The 13,874-nt window shown below is 35.6% G+C and overlaps 2 protein-coding genes across 2 annotated transcripts; both read right to left on the bottom strand.

Moving 5' to 3' along the window:
• Positions 1–3,530: 3,530 nt before the first annotated feature.
• On the bottom strand, positions 3,531–6,056 carry LOC110768654 (neurogenic locus notch-like protein). The gene is made up of 6 exons (XM_021972471.2): positions 5,718–6,056; positions 5,424–5,579; positions 4,732–4,815; positions 4,473–4,598; positions 4,266–4,361; positions 3,531–3,859 (listed from the first exon to the last, which is right to left on the bottom strand). The coding sequence occupies exons 1-6, from the start codon at positions 5,824–5,826 to the stop codon at positions 3,783–3,785; spliced, it is 648 nt and encodes a 215-aa protein (XP_021828163.1). The 5' UTR covers positions 5,827–6,056; the 3' UTR covers positions 3,531–3,782.
• Positions 6,057–12,310: 6,254 nt separating this feature from the next.
• Positions 12,311–13,536, bottom strand: LOC110768650 (uncharacterized). Its single transcript, XM_021972467.2, has 2 exons — positions 13,061–13,536; positions 12,311–12,945 (listed from the first exon to the last, which is right to left on the bottom strand). Exons 1-2 carry the CDS (start codon positions 13,279–13,281, stop codon positions 12,705–12,707), a joined length of 462 nt encoding a protein of 153 aa, XP_021828159.1. The 5' UTR covers positions 13,282–13,536; the 3' UTR covers positions 12,311–12,704.
• Positions 13,537–13,874: the final 338 nt, after the last annotated feature.

Genomic DNA, 13,874 nt, shown 5'->3' with positions numbered 1-13,874 from the left:
ACTATGTCTCAGGCTAGTAGCTACATTTAATGCTTGAAAGCCATACATCCACGGCATTAGCTAATAGTCAAAGCAAACAAGAAAAATTGATACTTGAAAGAGAGATTGCGTTGCTTTCATCCTTTCTAATTCAGTCATTTATACTGATCCATTCCCTGATTGGGATCTAGGAGCCATGTTTTCTTTGTTTAAAAGAGCCACAAAGCTTCTCTTAAAAGCGTTGTGGTGCATACTGAAGGATTTCATTTTCCATCATTAAAATTCATATAATACGTGTTTCTCGGTGACCCCATGCACTAGCTACAATGCTCGTCTTGATCCATAGTTTGACAATATAAATTTGATCAGTAAATATTTACCGTTTTTACCATTTTGGTCTTATTTTTTAACCATCTGCAATGTTTTTTGTTTTGAGTAAAGTAATAAGATGAAAGGTTGTTCTAATTTATGACCCACCCATTAAATGGCCTCACTAGTATTGTTCTTTATTCATAAGCATTAACGAAATGCAATTTTCATGCTTGGAAAAAGAAATCTGCAATGGCGGGCCAATTGCTAGGATTTTGATTTTTGCAGAGGTAGCTCAAGATATGTTAAGGAATCGACATGGCATGATGTGTGATGAGTAGATGGGACAGAACTATATAACTCAAGGGAAGGGAAGGAAGGAGATGATTTTATGGAGCATTAAAACCCACCACCAACTTACACCATGTTTGTGTGGATGACAAGGCATCCTACCAAGATAGTGAAGAAACCAACATCTCTATTGCATCCCTAAAAACTTTCAACTTGAGCCTCATTGGAATCTTTGATTATCTCCACCAAAGCAAAGCACCTTGTGATACGAATAAGTCAACAAAGCTTCCTCGATGTCTTAATGAAATAGTCGCATATATTGAGTGATTTGTGAGAGCCCTAATGTGACTTATGAGATGACTTGTCTATTACTAGTTGTCCTACCAATTGCCTATCCAATTATGTACGTCTAATTATGTAATCATGGGCATCTTGGTCCATAAAACGAATGGATTTGATTGAGTAAGAGGCCAACTTCCACACCACACAAACTCCTTTTGATTTTTGATTGAATATCACATATATACAACTTTTATAGGCCAAGATGGATTTTGTATTTTTATTTTTTAGAATCTGTTTTCTTTTTTGACACAAACGATATTGGATGGGATTAAACCTAATACTTCGGATGGTAAATACTCTTAATTTGAGAATTTTAAAATCAAATTCCGAAGTAGAAAATGGAGCATATGTCAAATATATTTGATTAAATTTTCTAAGAAAATAGTATTTCAAATTGATATTTGAATTCGGATCTAAGAAGGGGGGTCTACGATACCATATATATGTTATGTCTTTGCTATTATTCCAATTTCTCTTTTTCTTCAAGAAGAACTCCGGTGGGTAGTAGTGGGTTACAGCCTCTCACGCCCCCAAACACCCATTTGAAGGAGTGAAGGGGTGTGTGTGTGTGGAAGTTGTAATGCACATCCTAGGTTCTCCTTGATTCCCATAGCATTACAACTACTACATAATATTAATCCAACTTTACAATCATGATATTTGCCACATGGATAAGACTAACTTGCTCTGATCTGATGACATAGAAACGAAGAGATGGTGGGGACTCAGGTCAACAACACTCACGATATTGATTCATGAAATAAATATCATAAATTCCTTTTTCTTTTTTTTTTGGATTATGGGATGAAAATTGTCATTTTTTTGGATCATAATTAAAAAGCAGAGAGCAACCCACTATTTATTTCCCATTTGATGATGAAAGATTAGACAGACATGATTGACAAGGTTTATAGCGGAGACATGGACTGTTGGAAATGACATGTAGAGTGTTGTTGTAGATCCAATTTCCAAAGTCCAGCCAGCCACAGCAGACTTGAAACAATTTTTACTGCTACAGTCTATAGAGAGATTAAATTTTACATACATACACAAACTTAGCAAAGCAACAACATTAAAACAAGGGTTGGTAGGGGCCCCCTTCTTCCTTGAAATTTCAAAGAGGTTGCCAAAAATGAGCAGATGCATAAGGGGCATGAATTGAACTTGGAGCAAGAAAAGGAAAGCTACTGTGACTAGTGAGAGAGAGGAACAAAAACCAAGAAGTTGAAAAAAGCAGAGGACGTTAATGATTCTCACGACATTCGAAGAGAAAAATAAGAGAGGGATGGTGGCACTCTACACTGTCACTTTGCTAGGCTCACTTGTAGTTCAAAATGCTAGGAAAAGTGTAATTGGGTTCCTTTAAAATGACATAAAAATTCAGGGATCCTCTGCCTTTGGCAGCCTCTAAACCCTACAGAGCTGAGTGATGATGCCTGTAAATTGTAATGGTGGGCCGTACGCCGCCGATTGAGAGGGGTGAGCTGAGCAAATGTCATATGGGGTTTAAGATTTAATGTGATGGGATTGGGCAAGGGGCAAGGGACAAGGGTAGCTTGCCTTTAGGCTTTAGTTTATTGGTTGTTTGTTTGTTTACCTCTAGGCGCTTGCTTTTTCAAGGGGTTTGATGAGGGATTGATTGGTGAACTTTGAGACAGTATTTATTTAGGTTTTTGGATTTCATGTATCTTCAACTCTACAATTTGGAAGGAAAGTAGATCAAAGTATGTGGAAAAAGGAAAAGTTGTAGATCTCTCAATTCTGAATACACAAAAAATATTATTCTTCCTAACTTGAAAATTGTGAAGAGGGCATATTTCAGAAAATTTTCTTCCCCATCCCTTCCATTTAAAGATTGGAAAATGTGAGATTCATGGTTTGGGTTGGGTCCATCCAATTCTCTTCCATTTCCCTCCAAATTTTCACAAAGAAAGGGAGAATCTTTTCCTTCCATTCCAAAAATAACCAACCAAAGATAGGTTCAAAACAAAAATGATGTTGAAAGTTCATGCAAAAGTCATATCTTTTTTTCGTTTATAATCCCAAGCCAACTTCCATATGTATGCTGGCCATAAAAAAAAAAACAAAACAATACAGTCCTATGGAATGAATGAGAGGCCTTTAAAAATTGATTGGGCCTAATGCAAGTATGCAACTTTGGGCCTTGGTCTTCATGACTGGGACTGATGTAAGAGAAGAAGTTGACTGAACCCAAACAAATTGGAACATGCATGGTGCACTTGAACCCAAACACATTCTGAAATATAAAGTTAAGTGTTGATATAAGAGTCCCCAGAAATGCTATAATGAGGGGGTTGTGGGAGGGGTTCAATCCCCACTATCCAACAAGAGAGAAAATATTATACTTGAAGTTTTTTAATGATTGAATGGTTGGATTGAACCCCTCATTCAACCCCCTCACGAAAATCCCCCACATTGTAGAAGAGAGTCCCTTCTGAGCTCAAAATTGCAGTCTACCCTTAGAATTGCTCTAGGTTGGCATCTGACCCTGCAATCAGGTTCAATCAACTGCAGAGGCAAATATGAGAAGAGGAGTCTCTTTCCCCACCAAAACAAATATCATGAAAGGAAGTTCAAAAACCCAAGTGTAAACATGAACTCATGTCTCTTATTCCAGTAGTCCGCAGCAGGGTTATCAATTATGTACAAAACAAACAAAAATCTTCTTCACTCTATCTATGTGTGAAAAATGAGTGTAGTAACTTATTCATCTGACCGGAAAATCTATATCCAAACATGAGAGCTAACTAAATATGTCAACCGATATCAAATAAATACCGCAGCAATCACCCACGGGTTCAAAGGTATGGTGCGAAAAACAGCCTGGAACAACTAATTCTCTATTTCCAATGAAGCATAGCAGCAAACAGCATCAGGATCACCAATGTAGGAGAGTTTACTTGTACCATTGAGCTAGCTGTAAATGAGAAAACACGAAGACAAAACGGAGTGAACATGTGATCATCAATACGAAGGTAAAAAAACTATAATACTCAATTTGATGTAGCTGTTGGAGGCCATCCAACTAAAAATTGATGAGTAAATTAGCTCCTAAAAGTGTCAAAGTCAAATATGAACCATCCTGTTGTTGGTCAATCTTTTTAATCAAATGATTTTAAAAAGCCGGGTTGTTAATGTCTTCCAGAGTACATCATCAACACAAATGGGAGTCGAACATGCTGTTTTGAGTAAGATAATTGTTTATCTAAATTTTTTGGATCTCCAAATTTGAGCTTTATGTATTGAACCATAGCTGGAACTACTATCAGACAGTAAAAAACAAAAGTAATGTAGAATTATCTTGCTTGAGTTGCTAGCCTCACCTTGATTCTTTGCATTGTCAGCTAATGGTGGTGCTGAAGCAGCAGATTTATTTGAAAGTGAAATCCCAAGGTTTGCACAATCCATCCCGATTGCACCTTAATGAATGCAATGAAACTCAAGTCAGACACTGTCTTCTGATATACAATTGTTGCATAACTATTCATCAGCGCATCATTATTTAAAAGCTTCTAGGTATATGCACTTACATTCTTCAAAGCAAGGGAGGGCAGTGACATTTAGAAGATTATAATAACCTCCTGCACATTCACAGTTGTATGTGAATTTTGAAGTCTTGTTGCATGACCCACCTCCACAATAACTCCAAAAGCAAGCTATAAGACCAAAATTATAAAATGCGTGAACGTGTGCTAGGAAAGAAAACCAAACAACATTATGCAGTGTGTAGGGCTGGTGATAGTTTAATAGATAAATATATTTAAAAGTACAGGGGTTAATAGTTAATACGATCAAAGATTGATGACTCATTGGCTTTGCTCGGTTTATCTGAAACAGGGGCTGGCGCTTTGGTGCAGGAGTAATCCAGATTACCTATAAACATCCAAAACCATCAAAGCCATGATATTAGCAAGAAAGTATCCAAATAACAAAAGGAAGTAAATATCTAAAACCAAGGATGTACATCCACCAATTAAAAGGAAAGAAGAATTTTGATCCCAATCTTTGACTTATAGGTAGGATATCAAAATCTTATCTTTACACGTGTATGCTTATTTCCATTAAGCCTAGCCAAAAAAATTTCAACATGACTGGAGTCCAAGACAAGGTTAGTCTGTGAAGAACATGCACTACCAAATTGAATTAAATGGGCATTTTTTATTAACGATTTTCGGGCTGAGCTTCCTGTCATGGGCACACACTTTCACTTCATTGTACCCCAAAAAGTACTTATGTTTTGGAAGGTCATATCTCTCTTGGTCTCTAAATCTAAACCAGATTTCCAAAACCAAACAAGCTAATACTAAAAATCAATAACTATCAGTATTAAGATTTTCTCCATCTGCACGAGCTATACAGAAAAGCAAACACTCCCATAACAAATTTATTTGACTTAGAAACAGCAAATGACTGCTTTTACAACATATAATCCATAATCTATTTGAATGCTCATTTGGGAGATTGAAAGATGGAGGCCTTACATTGCGGAATCACGCAAGGGAGAAACTTGAAGTGATCAGTGTGATTAGAAGAAGTCTGCTTCCACCCAGGTTCACATTCACATTCAAAAAGTAAAGTGCTGTTGCTAGAAGGCTTGCAAGTCCCTTTTCCACATTCTACTTGTTTGCACACATCATCTGTGATCAGAAATCAACATCCCCAAAAAATTCATGAAAATCAAAGAAAACCCAATAAATAAATAAATAAATGAAGTAACAAAACCCAAAACAAAAAAAATACTGAAGATGATATAAGAAGAGTGAAATGAAACAAACCCAAGATTGGAGAGAAGATGGGAGCAAGTAAGCTGCCCAATGGATCAGCAGAGACAGACTGAATAGCAAGAAAGAGGGCAAGCAGAGCACAGAGAAAGGTGGAAGCCATATCTCAAGTCTGAAACATGCACACAAGCTAAGCCAAGGTTAAGCTGAAATGGAAGGAGAGATAAGCGGAGGGCAGTGAGGAAAATGCTGGTGATTAAATTGACTTGTTGATGGACTTTGAATGTATTTAGGAGGAGATGCCTTTAAATTGGCAGCTTCAGCAGTTAAGATACGATATCGCGTTGACGTGGCTGAGATGTAAAGAGGTTTATAGACTTTACATGGAAAAGCGTGGGTTGTGGGAAGTTGGGGTTTGAATCCTCTGCAATAAATTCTTCCTCAATATATTCACATGTACTATTCATATTTAAAATGTTTATTATAACTTTTATTTTATATTTTTTACAAAACGATATCTTAAATTACTCTATAATATAGAGCAAGGGAAATAATTCGAGTGCATGATGCTAGCACACTGCCTTGATCAATTGTCATAACACAGGTCACAATTCAATCAGATGAGTCTTGAATAACAAGAAATATTAACTTCCTCTACTCCACTTGGCTTTAGCCTTTCTCAACTTTGAAGAAATGTTAAGCTTTACTTCGAAAAATCAAAATTTAGAAGAAATATGAATTATACTTGAAGTTTAAGCAATAGCCGACCAAATTGGCAGTTTGAAAATTTCAAACGTGATGAGGGAAGGGAGGGGACCGTTGGAAATGCACAATCATCTTTGAAATATACGCCCCCGCCATTAAGGAGCTATATGCTACTCATAGGTTGAGCAATGCTCAATGGGTCACGGACCACCGAATTTCTTAGCGTGTACCGTCCAAACTTGTCAAACCGCAGAAGCAGCAGCATTCTGTGGAAGCCAAATAATTATGATGATGATGATACTATGAATTGTAATATCTTCAACTCCTCAACTAATACAAAGAAATTTGAACACCTAACTGAATGTTGCTAGTGGACTACAATGTCTAGATATACTCACGCACAAATTATTATGTGAGCTTGACACTATATCGGTTAAAAGGAAAAACTACGCGTTCCTCGCATATTTTTTATGAATATGACATACTACATTGGTTAAAAAAATAACTACTTATATATATATTTTAGCTTTTCAAGTCAACTTTGACGATATGGTATGTTTACCTTAGAAAATACTTAGCCTTTTAGAGACCTAGAGATCACCTAGGCTATTAATTTTTTCTCCAAGTTATTCTAATAAAAATTTAAATTATATTAAAATATTATATAATGGCTGAACTTTTAAGTTGTTAAAACACGTACATATTTTATTGGTATAGCTGCGCAGCGATACCAAATATTATCTATAAAGTATAAACTAATGCAAATAGGAGGGTCATTTTTTCTTAATTTTTTATTTATTAAGTAGTATAGCCGCGCGGCTATATGTTCGGTTCATTTTTACACATGATTTTTCATGTTATTCACCCACTATTTTGAGTTAGTTCTTGACATTTTATAGCTTTTTACTTCCTTTTTGTGTTTTCTTAGATTTTACCTTGGTTGGAATGAAAATGAGCTAAAAGTGCTTTATTAGTTATAAATTTTGTTTTTGTTCATTTTCGTAGGTCAACTTCTTGGCCTGGGATCAACATGCTCTGGTGCTCGGATGAGGTCATGATCTTCATGAGACTTGTTCCAATGGATGTTAACTACAACATATCCAAATTTGAGCTCCATTGGACAAGTATTGCCTATCCAACCAATCCAGCATGTTACCACAGCTCTGGAAATCCGGAATTGGCCAGCTTTTACCTCCATTGTGTCATCTTGATTATTCTTGTTACCATAACACTTGGTAACAAGAATTTACCTTAGTAGATGAGATATTTTCTGAAGCATTTGGCATCTTTGTGAGGACAAGGCTTCATTATTTGCAAGGGGACAAGAAGACAATGGGTGAAGACTTTGCATTAGAATACTAAAAGTAAAGCTGGAAAGGAGGAGAGAGGGAAGCAAAGGGAGTGTAATCTGATATTGGAGAGGCTTTTCAACGGGGGTATTGGATTCATTACATCATTCCACAATTGAGGAGCAGATTGGAGAGCTAAAAGCTAAGGAAGGAGAGGGAGGTGCAGCCGCAGGAAGAAGGGGGAAGACTTCCACCATTGAAGACTTCAAGCTTTCATCATTTCCAAATCTGTAAACTCTTTCTAGTTATATTTCGAATTTGTGTTTGAAATGATTATGAGGAACTAAACTCCATAGCTAGGGCTTAGGTTGAAGCCCTAAACATGATTACCTTATTGTTTTGATGCTTGAGTGTATGAATTTCTAGATATTGTTGATGAATTCCAATTCACCAAATTAATCTATCCTTGATGTGTGTTTTTCCTTGGTTGGCCATCTTTGAAAGCATGCTTCTTGAGATTGTTGGGATTATGTGTATCTTCATGTTATCCTAAGAAATAAATGGATGAAGTAAGAATCATCCATGTGATTTGGTTTCTTGAATACCTAATGTAAACATCATGCTATTATGATTCTTGTGATGTTCATATTCTCTTTGAACTTAATGGGTTCTCCTTGTAATTGAATCGAAGTACGAACCATACCTAGGTTCGGTTATGGGGAGGGCACAAGTATTGTAGCACGAACCATGCACTTTACGTATATTAGAGAGAATCAATGCGTCTTGAGCCACGACCCATGGTCTTGATTGCGAACATCTTCATCAACACGTTTAGAGTTCATCACTTGAATATCCATGAACATTGGTTTAATTGTTTAGGGTGGATTCCAAAACCCTAGTGTTTGTTACATCTTGATTCCACTCTTTGATAATTCATCTCTGCCATTCTCATTTAAATTCAAAGTCCATTTACTTTCATGCAATAGAAATAGGTCACTTCAAACAAATCAAACCCCCCCCCCCCCCCAATGTGTGTGTGAGTTGCGTGTTTGACACATTATGTGTCTTTGTTACTAAATTTTATCTGTTTCCGTAATTGTTTTGGACCTTTGGTCCGCGATGTGTTCTTGGATTTTCTGTGCTGAATCCAACCGTATAAAGAACGTGAATTAGGGTTTAGGCTTTACAGGTGATAAAGTGGTGATAAAATGGCGATAGAAAATGCTGTTTTTGTTTTTGTTTAGTTTTCTTGTGTTGTTTCATTTCTTTTACACTTCTTTACTCATTTTTAGTTTCCATTTTGCATTTGTGCATTTGTGGTGTGTCAATTAAGTGTTTTTTTACGTACTCAAATTAGAACTTATAAGAAGCCGACAAGTTCTTCGTGGGATCGACCCCATACTTACATAATCTATACTTCAATAGATTCGTGCACTTGCGGGTATTTTTAATTGGTTGTTTGCACATTAATTTGTGTCCTCTTAGGAATGCAACACTATACCATGTACATATAATTTATTTAAATACTATAGCCCCGCGGCTATACTATGATTAAAAAAAAAACAGTTGATGAGCACGTAATTATTACATGTAATATCCCTTAAATGATATTTGTTAGTATCTTATTTGTTTAATTTTGGACTAATTGCTTTGATACATGGGTATGTCACATGTGAGGTGTTGTTGTTACAAGGATGGCTTAATCAACTTGGACTATGCACAATAAACATGCCATGGGCATTCACGTGGGTTGGCAACAAGATGATGAAAGGCTACCTTTTGGAGGTTTGCACATACCAAAGGAATGGAAAAAGAGAGATGGTTGGCCACCAAAGGAAAAGAATAGCAAAGGAAAATTGGGTATTGCCCAGCCAATCAAAAGGAAATATAAAGAATGAGAAAGTGAGGAATAAAAGGAAAGAGATAAGGAAATGGAATCATGATGGCAATAAACAATGGAAGTGGAGCATCAATTGAAGAATTAAAGAAGAAGATAGCTGCGGGAATGGCATGATGGGATAATAATTTATTCAAGACATATTGCAAGGTTGCAACATGAGCTTCTCCTATAAATAGAGAGATCCTCCACAACATTCAACACACACCAAGCTCAGAATCTTCTCTTGAGCTCTCTCTCCTTCCTCCAATTCTTTTAGTTTTAATTTGTTTTACTTTTATTTTATGGGAAACTAGCTAGGGAGAAAGCTTTTAATATGAGTATGTAATTTTCATTAGTTTGATCCAAACTTAAGCTTTAATGTGATTTTGTAGTTTTTGTTCAAATGGAATTTGTAGTTTTCTTTTTTAATTAATTGATGAATGTTTGATAATCTATTTCATGGGTTCAATCATGTTTTTCCCATTGTGTAGTAAAAACTTTCATGCTTTTAAAAGAGAAGAGAATTAGTAAAGATTAATAGAATTTTGATGAAGTTTATTTTTTGATAGTTTGTTGCCAATGGTACAAGTTATGCTTAGAATACTTCTAAAGGAAATTAAAAAGAGCTTTAATTATTTTGAACAACTACATTGGAAAATATTTTGTGGATCAAATTATTAAGAGTTGCATGCTTATGTTAAAAGTGGAACCCCAATGCCTTAATATTTTAATCAATTAAATTTTCTCTAAATCAAATCTTGCATAAATCTACCTCTCAATCACACTTGTTGTTTTTCATGTTATTTTCTTTACATTGCTCTATGTGGATATGACACTCGGACTTCCGAGCTACACTACTATACGATACCTTCCCTTGGGTTTTGCAAAGTGGTATTAACAACAGTATAGCCGGCTATACTGTTTTTCACAAGCGGGCGCCTAGGCGTTGGGCGAGTCCCTTTTTTTTACATTTTAAAATAAATAGTATAGCTGCTAGGAGGCTATACTCGATTTTTTTTATATAATTTATTTATACAAATAATATAAATAAATAAAATTTTAAATAAATTATATTAAAATATTATATAGTGGCTGAACTTTTAAGTTGTAATTTGCCAAAATTTTGCCGAATAAAACAAGTACGTATTTTATTCGTATAGCTACGCGGCTATACCAAATTAATATCTATAAGTATAAACTAATGCAACTAGGATGGTCATTTTTTTAATTAAATAGTATAGCTGCATACCATTTACATATATGGCATGTTTACTAATCAGGAATTGGAATTCTCATCAGGAATTGAATTCCGCCTATAGAGAATTCCTGCGTTTACTTCACATAAGAAATTGAAAAAGTAAGCGGGGCCCACACAAAATTAGGAATTGAATTCCTGATTTTGGAGGAATTCAATTACTGAATGGGAGGTGGTATTCTAATTCCTGGAGAATTCACCCATTAGGAATTCATCTTTTTTACCCATTATATCCTCACACAATTTTCAAAATTCCAAATACACCATCTACTTTAACCAAAAAATGAGGACATTTTAGTAATTAGTACCACTTATACCCCAATTCCTTATGGTTTAGTAAACAACTTCAATAGGAATTCGGAATCTAACTCCCCTCAATCCATATGGTTTAGTAAACAACTTCATTAGGAATCCGGAATCTAATTCTCCTCAATCCAACTCCTCAATTCAATTCCCCCTAATTCAATTCCGGATTAGTAAACATGCCAATAATGTATTTAAATAGTATAGCCGCACGGCTATTCTATAAAAACTAGTATAGCCGCGCGGCTTTACTGTTTTTACACAAGAGCTTCGTTTTTAAATTTTTTAAAAATAAATCGTATGGCCGCACGGCTATACTTCTTTTTTTATTTTTTTATAAAAAAAAGGATAACCGGTCGGCTTTACCCGTCTCTCTCTCTTTTTATTTATTTATTTATTTATAAAATAATTATTTTTTAATGAATAGTATAACCGAATGGCTATACTCTTTATATATATATACACACACTAGGATCCTCTTTTTCTTATATATTTTTTCCCCAATTTTCGTTCATCAATAAGAGTAGTTTAGAGCATTATCCATTACTATTAGGCCATTACCCGAGTCTCTATTGTCCACTTTTGATTTTTCACTTTTCCAGAGTTATTACCCGTATAAAGAATTTAGCATTTTCATGTTTAATACTGCATTAGACACTTACGTACCTATTTTTCAATAATACATCCGTGTTTTGTATATGTCTTAAAGACTCGGTAAAATTCACGTTTAAAAAAAAAGCAAACATACAATGCTCGTGTTCAACATTTATGTACGTATTTTTCATGATTAATACACATATTGTTTACAAAATTTTCAATAACACACAAAAAATTCACGTATTATACACATAATTCTAACAAATTATTGAATACAAATAATATAAAGTAAAAAAAATTTAAACAAATTAAATATGACTTACCGGGACGGGTTCGGGGATAGGGATAACAATACCATTCATGACCCTTTACCGATCGGGTATTTTACAATTGGGGAATCCTCATACCCACCCCCGATTTTCCCATGAAATCTCCCTCCATTAGGGTCGGGGACTCAACCCGTTGGGGATTTTTGCCATCCCTAGGTCTCTCAACCTAAATTGGACTATTTCAATTAAGTTAAACTAATATTATGACCATTGATTTTTTATTATTATTATTTTATTTTATTTTGCCAAAAGTTGGAAGAATGACCATTGTTTGATAAACTTACAAATACTGAAGCTGAATAGTTGGACAATAATTTAACATATTGTATCTTACAAGTACCCTCTAGAGGGATGAGACTCTCTAGAATTGGCTTGGACTGAATTCCAATTTTGTCAAGTCCTCCTATAAAGACCATTTGTGCCATCTTCAAGAAAATGGCTAGTAGATGGACTATATATAGTCTATATGTCTAAGGCAAATGGGCAATAATCCTAGTAAAATAACATCTTTCAGCCAACTATAAATCTTACAAGTACTGCACATTATTTAACACACCAAACAAGATTGCTGATACAACCAAGAATGTGAAACCATCTTTTCAAAATGGGCATGCATAATGCAGCCATGCCCTGCAGGTAGCTCTGGAATCTGGAACTGGATGGCTGTTTCTGCTTGATTGAATATTAAGAAACAGGGGTCCTACAATAAGGGCAATCTGGATGGGCATGAAGCCATGGCAGAAGACAATTGGAGTGGAACTTATGGGCACAACTGAGGTCCATGGCCTGCTCTCCTGCCTCAAAACTTTCTAAGCAAATAGCACAAACCTCTCTGTCTGCTGTTACATTTCTGCTGATCACAGAGAAGAAGCCCCATGACCTGCCCAATCCTTTTGTATTTGAACCCATTGCAGCATCTTTTCTACTAATTTGATCAATTGGGTACATGTTCAATAATAAAAAGAATTTAAAAAAAATTGGTAAATGTATATATAAGAGACTAGCTGAGTAAGGAGAAAAACAAAGAGAAGAGGCAGAACCTTGAGGAGGGTCTGCAATAGCCAAGCCTCTTCTCTAGCCTCCTGCGAGCTTTGTGAGTTGCTTCATCCAAATCCATGGAGGTCACTTGGTTCACGGATGGCTCCAGCCATTCCCTCAGTGGTGGTGCTTCTCTATACTTGGCATAACTTTCTTGACGGTGGGTTTGTTTTCTTCTTCTTGGAGGCAGATCTACCCCAGGAAACCTTCCAAGCCCAGCCATCTTTTTTATTTACTTCTATTGTGACAAAAAGAAGAAGAGCTATATCATCTTTTTGAGCACATAATCATCTTCCTCAATTATACACTCTGAAAGGAAAACCAAAAGCATTAATTCAAGTCAATTTGGGCAGGGACTTGGTGGGCACGTAATTAATATCTAAGAAAGTGAAAGAGGAGACTTCTTAGAATGTCTATGCAAACACTAGTTTGGTTGTTACTTTCTGGCCGGCCTAAGCACAGAGAAACACTTCATTGCCCCTCTCTTTCTCTATGAGACAATGAAACGGAGATAGGGAAGTTTCACATTCATGATGTCATTATTCTAGTTAACCTCTTCTATGTGTACCATGAAAAATGTACTTTTGTCTTGGTGAACTTTTTTCCCCCTTGGATTCATTGAATAAATTCATTTATAAGATGAACGACTATAAAAAAAACACGACAGCCTAATAATCTAAGTTATTTGAATGCAACATTCTAGCACCAAAGAAAAAACCTTTATAATCAAGCACTTAAAATTGGAATTTCCACCATAATTTGAACTTGGAGTCTCCTTTGGTTTGGTGGTTTTATATTGGAATTTCCAATATGAAA

Source organism: Prunus avium, chromosome 1 (assembly GCF_965620075.1).
Source record: "Prunus avium chromosome 1, drPruAviu1.hap1.1, whole genome shotgun sequence".
NCBI classification, from domain to species: domain Eukaryota; kingdom Viridiplantae; phylum Streptophyta; class Magnoliopsida; order Rosales; family Rosaceae; genus Prunus; species Prunus avium.
Note: the sequence above shows the minus strand (reverse complement) of the source record. Positions and strands in the feature narration are given on the sequence as shown.